This window comes from Pundamilia nyererei, unplaced genomic scaffold (genome assembly GCF_000239375.1).
Source record: "Pundamilia nyererei isolate P.nyererei 1_Seehausen unplaced genomic scaffold, PunNye1.0 scaffold00414, whole genome shotgun sequence".
Taxonomy (NCBI): domain Eukaryota; kingdom Metazoa; phylum Chordata; class Actinopteri; order Cichliformes; family Cichlidae; genus Pundamilia; species Pundamilia nyererei.
Window position 1 is genome coordinate 184,148 of NW_005187815.1, and position 7,524 is coordinate 191,671.

At 42.8% G+C, this 7,524-nt stretch overlaps 1 protein-coding gene across 1 annotated transcript in view; it reads left to right on the forward strand.

Moving 5' to 3' along the window:
* Nucleotides 1–2,115: 2,115 nt before the first annotated feature.
* The window catches only part of oatx (organic anion transporter X), a 20,488-nt gene continuing 15,079 nt past the window's right edge, over nucleotides 2,116–7,524 (forward strand). The window contains exons 1-13 of the mRNA XM_005753227.1: nucleotides 2,116–2,181; nucleotides 2,388–2,501; nucleotides 2,607–2,774; nucleotides 2,909–2,982; nucleotides 3,064–3,193; nucleotides 3,298–3,401; nucleotides 3,478–3,632; nucleotides 3,709–3,877; nucleotides 3,974–4,097; nucleotides 4,169–4,284; nucleotides 4,445–4,499; nucleotides 4,627–4,786; nucleotides 5,632–5,740. Coding sequence (XP_005753284.1) covers nucleotides 2,475–2,501; nucleotides 2,607–2,774; nucleotides 2,909–2,982; nucleotides 3,064–3,193; nucleotides 3,298–3,401; nucleotides 3,478–3,632; nucleotides 3,709–3,877; nucleotides 3,974–4,097; nucleotides 4,169–4,284; nucleotides 4,445–4,499; nucleotides 4,627–4,786; nucleotides 5,632–5,740 — 1,391 coding nt within the window. The 5' untranslated portion in view covers nucleotides 2,116–2,181; nucleotides 2,388–2,474. The remainder of the gene's footprint in view (nucleotides 2,182–2,387; nucleotides 2,502–2,606; nucleotides 2,775–2,908; nucleotides 2,983–3,063; nucleotides 3,194–3,297; nucleotides 3,402–3,477; nucleotides 3,633–3,708; nucleotides 3,878–3,973; nucleotides 4,098–4,168; nucleotides 4,285–4,444; nucleotides 4,500–4,626; nucleotides 4,787–5,631; nucleotides 5,741–7,524) is intronic.

Consider the following 7,524-nt stretch of genomic DNA (forward strand, 5'->3'; position numbering starts at 1 on the left):
ACAATGAGGTGTTGTTGAAGCCACCACGATGCCTTCAGGGACCGTTGGTGTTCTGGTTTCTGTGTGAATAAAGTCAAACTGAATGAGCACGCTGAGTTCTTTTAAAGACCAAAGTCCAACATGTCAGTGAAATGTGTGTGTGTGTTCAGGCTCACTTACAGCTCAGAGGTTTAACTCTGTGAAGCTGGATTTAAGAAATAACTAACTAGTTATTGGAGCATGTTTAGCGCCGTCTTGTGGCGGTAAAGGACGTGACAAGTGTAGTCAGGTTATCCAGCGGGTCACCTGACTCAAACAGGCTCCCCTCCACACTGATTCATTCAGTCTACAGACCCGAACATCACAGCTAATGAGTGGATTCACGTGTTTCACTGCAGCTCGCCACAGCGAGAAACCGCCGACAGCATCAGAGAGACACAACGACGAGCCTCTACAGTTCTTATTTACCTCTCAGTTATTGGTTCAGTCGTTAGTTAGCGCCAACCAGGTGACGTCATGTTTTGTACAGGCACAGGATGGGGCTATGGACACTCCTTTAAAGGCCGTGCCACAGATAAACCTGTGACGGTGTCAAAGTAGGGCTCTTTGCTGGAAACCAACCTGAACACGTATGTTTGACCTCTGAGGGTTACTCAGACTGAGTGTGATGGATGATTACAGAGGTCGGTAATGATCAACTGAGAGACGGCGAAGCGTGACGGGAACAACGTCGAGTCATCGTGAACAAGGCAGATTCACTAATGACCTATACACAGACTGGGATGTTCACTAAACATTTCTTTTGTCCCGTAGCTCACAGACTGATTTATGATTGGTTGGTTGATTTGTTAATCAGTAGAAACTCGGTAGAAACAGTTTCATGTTTGAGACATTTTGTATTTCCAAAGAGAAACTTTGTCACAGAAAGAAACAGCCAAACATGAACTGAACAATTCAGCTTATTTTCAATTCAAAGTCTAAAATCAGACAGATTTTAAATGGAGTCTGGTCTGTTTGATCAGAGCCTGAATGTGAACTAAGACTGACGGGAAGGAGCAGTTTGAGCTTGAATAAAATCTAAAATCAGACAGTTTTTAAATGGAGTCTGGTGTGGCATACTGACGGTTTCATTTTAAGGCTTTTCAGAATCAGAATACTTTATTGATCCCTGGGGGAAATAAAAAAATTTTTTTTGTTACAGTGCTCCATTATAAACCAACATTAAAGAGACAGACAATACACTAACTAAGAATAGTACAATATATACACACGTGTGTGTGTGTGTATATATATATATATATATATATATATATAAGTAAGTCACTAATTAATAAATAGCTGGAAAAGAAACGTGTAGTTGTAGCAGTAAGAGTTTCAAGAGTTTTTGTGTGACTGAAGAAACATGTCACGCTGTGACCTCTGACCTGTGTCAGTCTTTCTGCAGCTTCATAAACACTGTAAAGTCGCCTGCTCTGCTGCGCCCTGATTGGGACACTGACACACGTGTCACAGCGTGTTCATGAGTTGCTGCCACCACCATTCGGAAACCTGCTGAGATGATTGTTTGCAAAAACTGCTGGACAAATTCCAGCGAGAAGCTCAGTGAGGAGCGAGGACACGAAAACAGATGACTCCACGGGGGGGGGGACAAGTTTCCACAGTTTTCAGATGTTTTGAACACTTCCTGATGAACTGTTATGGACTTTTGTTTTGAAATCACAACAGTATGACTAAGAGCCCCAATAAAGTATTTTATTTTGAAAATCTAAATGTCTAATCCTTCTAATTGTTGTCTAATTTTTGTGTTCTATCCAGTTTTTCTTTCTCGACTCGTTGAGATACAAACTTATTATTACTGATACATGATTATGTTCCTGTTCCTGATCTTCTGCTCCAGTCTTCCTGTTCTTTATTAAAATACTCGGGTCGCTGTCAGAGCACAGACCGCATTAGTTCTCTGATGGAGTGCTACAGTGTGATCGTTTCCTCCCTGCTGAAGGTGGCTGTTTGGTTGGTGGTGATGTTGGTGGTGACTTTGACGATGTCGCCAGTGTCTCACAAACATTAACACAAACACAAAGTTAGGAAAATAGACAGTGTCCTAAAGTCACTGATTAATGTCCAGTCACTCATTTCCTCTCAGTCTGTCTTCTGCCTGCTTCGTCAGTCGCCCCTCCGTCAGCGGGCCGTCCGACAGCCTCTGTAAGTACTCTGAGTAAATCCTCTTTCTGCCTCTGCATTCTCCTCAGCTGCAGACTGTAATCCTTTAAGAGCTCTTACCAGACTCCATGCAAATATTTCACAATTTTAAACTCGAGAAGAAACTCGGAGCAGTTGTTTTCATGTTTTTCACTCTTTGACCTTTGACCCAAACACCTGCTCAGGTCTGCTGTTTGGTTTCTTGTCAGGTTTGTTCTGATGGAACAAAAGTTCAGATCCTGAGAACACCTGGAAGCACCTGAAGATACCTGCTGCTATTTGTTGTTGTTGCTGAGATGGGATTCGCTGAGCTGCTGGATGAGGTGAGACACTTAAATTCCTCCTATGCAAGAAATAACTTCACTGTCCAGGTGTGTCATACAGGTGTGTAGGGTTAGGGTTAATGTGTTTCCTGTTGTTATGGCAAGGTTGGTGGGTTTGGCAGGTACCAGTGGATCCATGTGACCCTGATCAGTTTACCTGGTTTGCTGATGGCGAGTCAGAACCTGCTAAACAACTTTGTCTCTGGAGTCCCCACTCACTACTGCAGCATACCAGCCAATCACAGCTTGAGCAACCTGTCGCACCTTCACCAGGTGACCTGTCAGCCTGACTGTCTACCTGTCTGGGCATTTTAGTGCAGGCACTATGATCCCATTTCTTTAGTTTTCTCAATTTTACTTCCTTAAATCAATAAATCTGGATGGATGAATGTGATTGGTTGTTTCAGGTGGATGAGAAGCAGCTGCTGAAAATGTTTATCCCTCCTGATTCTTCAGGAAATAGACTGGCCCGCTGCAGGAGGTAAGGTTTTCTTCCTTCTCCTCAGTTGTTTAAATATTTAACCTGACCGTCACATCATTTCCTGTTGCACCTGTTGTCCAGGTATGCGAATCCTCAGTGGCAGCTGTTAGCTGCTAACAGTTCCACTAATGTTAGCCACCTAGAGACCGAAGACTGCATTGACGGATGGACCTTTGAGCAATCAGACTTTCTCGCCACCACCGTCTCCGAGGTAGCGGCAGGCACACAGCGAGCCTATTAGCGCGCATTGCCACAGATATGTTAATGAGGTCAATTGTCTCTTACCTATCAATCTCTCACCTGTGTGTGTCACAGTGGAGTCTGGTCTGCTCCCTCCGTCCTCTCAAACAAATGATTCAAACCATTTATATGGGTGGAGTTTTAACGGGAGCCATAGTCTACGGCAGCTTATCTGACAGGTGAGAGTTACCTGTGTATACCTGTTCATTGTCTCAGGTTAGCAGTGCAATCCGACTCCTTCTGTCTATCTCTCAGGTTTGGGAGGCGGTCCGTTCTGATTTGGTCATACCTGCAACTTGCTGTGCTTGGCTGTAGCTCCGCCCTTTCCCCCACATACTCCACCTACTGCATCTTCAGGTTTCTGAGTGGGATGGCGGTGTCTGGGGTCATCATTAACGGAGTTTCCCTAAGTACCCGTCTACCTGGTTCCTTATTTACCTGTCCACCTGGGCACTTGTCTGTCTTCCTAACTGAGTGTCTCCTCAGAGGTTGAGTGGATCACAACCAAGACGAGGACAGTAGTCGGCACACTCAGTTCCTTCTTCTTCACCTTTGGTCAAATGGTCCTGGCCGGGCTTGCATATTGGCTGAGAGACTGGAGGAAGCTGCAGATGGTTGTCTGTGCACCTAACTTCCTGTTCTTCGCCTACAGCTGGTCAGTCAGACTTAAAAAACAGGACAGTGATTGGTCAGGTGTTTCTCTCTGCTCTCCGATTGGTCAGGTAGTTCTCTCTGTGCTCTGATTGGTCAGGTGGTACTCAGAGTCAGCTCGATGGCTTGTTTTGAACCAGCGCTCTGAGGACGCATTGAAGAGTCTTCACCGAGTTGCTCGGATCAACGGGAAATCAGAGATGATCGATAAGATCACTGTTGAGGTAACCTGGCCACCTGTGTAAAAGTGCAATTTCTCCAATCAGATGCTGAGCTCTGTCCCATGTGACTGCAGGTGCTCCACTCTCACATGAACAAAGAGATTGAGTCGGCTCGTTCAACATTCACGATGTTCGACCTGCTGAGGACCCCGGGGATGAGACGCATCTCCATTTGTCTGATGGCCGTCTGGTCAGACATACACCTGCTCATATGCTCACCTGTCTCACCTGCTTACCTGTTTACCTGCTCTTCTGTTTACCTGCTTCTTCTATCTGTTTTATGTTTTTTTTATTAAATAAAATGAAGCTCCTGTATCCACCTGTACACCTGTGTACTCACCTCTGTGCAGGTTCTCTACTAGTTTTGCATACTATGGCCTGGCGATGGACCTCCAGAAGTTTGGGGTGAGCAACCCGATACCTGTCTTCCTACTTACCTGCTGAAGTTTCAGTACACCTGTTTAAACTTCTTCTCCCATCCTATTGGTTGGATCTACTGTACTTCCTTCCTATTGGTTGTTTGTTGTTGCAGGTGAGTATTTACCTGATGCAGATCATCTTTGGAGCTGTAGATATTCCCGCCAAACTGTTTGCATTGGGAATACTCAGTTACCTGGGGAGGCGGGTCTCTCAGGCAGTTTGTCTCTTCTTCTCTGCCGCCATCATCTTTGCCAACATCTTTGTCCCCACAGGTACATCCTAATCCTGATCCCCATTCTGAATCTATTTGAGACCCTGGCCCTGATTCTAATTCGGAAACTGATCCCAATCCGTATTCTGATCGCAATCTTGATTTAGATCCTATTCCATATCCCCAAATTTATCATAACACTGATTTAGGATTGTGATCCCAAATCTGATTCTGATTCAACCCTGATCCTGATCCAGAATCTGATCCTGATGCAATCTGAACTGTAATCTTAATCCCGACTGTGATACTGCCCTGTTCCTGATTCTAATTTAGATCCCGATTCTAATTCCAATTTGAATTTTTTAAAAGAATCCTAATTCAAATCATGGTCCTGGATTCTGACAACGACCCAATCTGAATCGTGATTCGACCCTGATATGAACATAACCCCAATCCATTTCTATTCCCTGTCCTGGATTTGATCATGACCCTGATCTTAATTAGGATCCCAGTCACAATCCTAATGCTGACTCTGATTTCAGTTCAGATTCTGATCCTGGTCTGAAACTGATTCTAATCCAGATCCTATTTCTGATCCTGAATATGAACCTGACTCCGACCCAGAGTCTAATTTTGGATTCTGATCTTTATCCTGATCTAAGTCCCAATCTCTATTGAAGTCTGGGTCTTGATTTTGACCCCGATCCTAATGTGGACCATGATCCCAATTCTAATTTCAATACTAATTCTAATTCCTACCCAAATCTTTGATTCTGGCACTGATCTAGGTCTTTAATCCTAACCCTAATTCTGACCCTATGTCCTATCGTGAACCTGAACAAAATCCTGAGCCTGCCTTGAATTCTGATCCTGGTCCTATTCCCAATCCCGTTTCTAACCCCACAGACATGCAGACTTTGAGGACCACGCTGGCCTGCCTGGGTAAAGCTTTCACCTCAGCCTCCTTCACCACCGTTTACCTGTACACCGGTGAGCTGTACCCAACTGTTATCAGGTGATTAAATAAAACCAATGGCTCATATTTAATATTAAATAATGTTAATTTACCTAACAAAAAACGCATATCTACAGGATCAAATTGCTGAAACAAATGATTAATGAGTTTGAGTAATATTCCTGTTCTGATGACTTCATAACCACTGGTCTGAATACTAAACATCGCAGCTAGGCCAGGGTCATGTGACTCATCTCAATAACTCACTGATAGGATGAGGCAGGGTCTCACAACGGTTTCACCCGAAACCCTTTTTCACACCTTGACTCGGGGGTCAGCAAGCTTTAAGACCCAAAGAGCCTTTTGGACCCAGTTTACACGGAAAAGAAAACTGGGAGCCGCAAATACTTTTTGACATCTAAAACAAAGATAACACTGCACACATTGTTTTTTACCGTTATGCTAAACAACTATAGTGTGTTGCTTATGAAATCCATGAAGTGCTACAAAGAAAATTAAATTTTATTTATGTAATGAACACACTTGAACTCTTAAAAAATTATAACAAAAAAGAAAAACATCCAGGGGAAGGTCTCTTTTAAATTAATTAAAAAGATGGACTTAAATTATCCATGTAGCAAACAAAGACTGAGCCGTCATCCTTGTATCCTCTTTGGGCTTTGACCTGAATTTTAAAAATAATTGGAAAAAAGCACTATGCTCCTAAAAAATGAATAATAAATATTTGCAAAATACCTGCATAAATATTTATTTTGCCTGGTTAATGTGTATGGTGGGGCGTGGTCTGCAGTGCTGCTGCAAGAGAGGTGGTCACACCTGCCTTAAAGTCGGTGCTCTCTCTGCTGTTGTGTTATGTGTCGGACCGTGTGCTGGAAATAAGACCAGCTGCATGCGCACAGCAACCGCGTGTGAAAAGTGGCCAATAAAGAGAAGCTGTAAAGCATGTTCATGTAAACATCGTTGGGTCTGCCGTGATATAATAATAATAATAATAATAATAATAATAATAATAATAATAATAATAATAATGCTGTAACCTTAAATCTTAACACTTAAAGCACCAAATACATACTTGAATATTTCTCTCTTAAAATTAGTAACTTAACTTTAACTAATAAAGTTTCTCATAACATAAAAGCATTGACATAAAGATCTCATGTCTTTCCACTTAAAGATTCCTAAGTTTTCTGATTTCTCTGAACCAACATAGTCTGACAGCAGGTTTATAGGATTTTTCCAAAAGGATTTTTAGTGTGACTTTCCAGTTTTACATCCATCACTGCTACTGTCTTTCTGACAAGAGTCCTGTTGACATGTCTCTGTTCTTACCGGCTCTGACCTCATTGGCATGGTTTCAGTGGCTTCCTCTGATGATATCCACAGCTGCAAATATTGTCTGTTCCTTCTCATCTCTCCCTCTCTTGGAGAGTACAACTGATACAAGCACACCAGTCATTTCCATTTCGTATCCTCAATTAGCTCCACCATGACTGGATTCCTGACTGAAGCGGAGGAAAGTCTTACACTCCATGTCTTCTGTTAAACTAAAGGCCTTGTTGTTGCTTTGCTTCAGCATTTCTGCCTCTGATTAGATCTTTATCTGAACATTTTGGAATCAGTTTATTTTTAATGAGTGGAGAGTGGTGTGGATTTTTCATCTCATGAGCAGTTTGTCTGGGCTCATGCCAGTACGTGTTGTAGGAGTTGCACTCTAGCATATTAATGCTATGCCTTTTTCTTGGTGGTTATGTGGATTTGATTTGACATGCTTGGTGTCACAGACTCTACAAAAGTCTTTCCTCCTGTCACTGTTATACTATTGA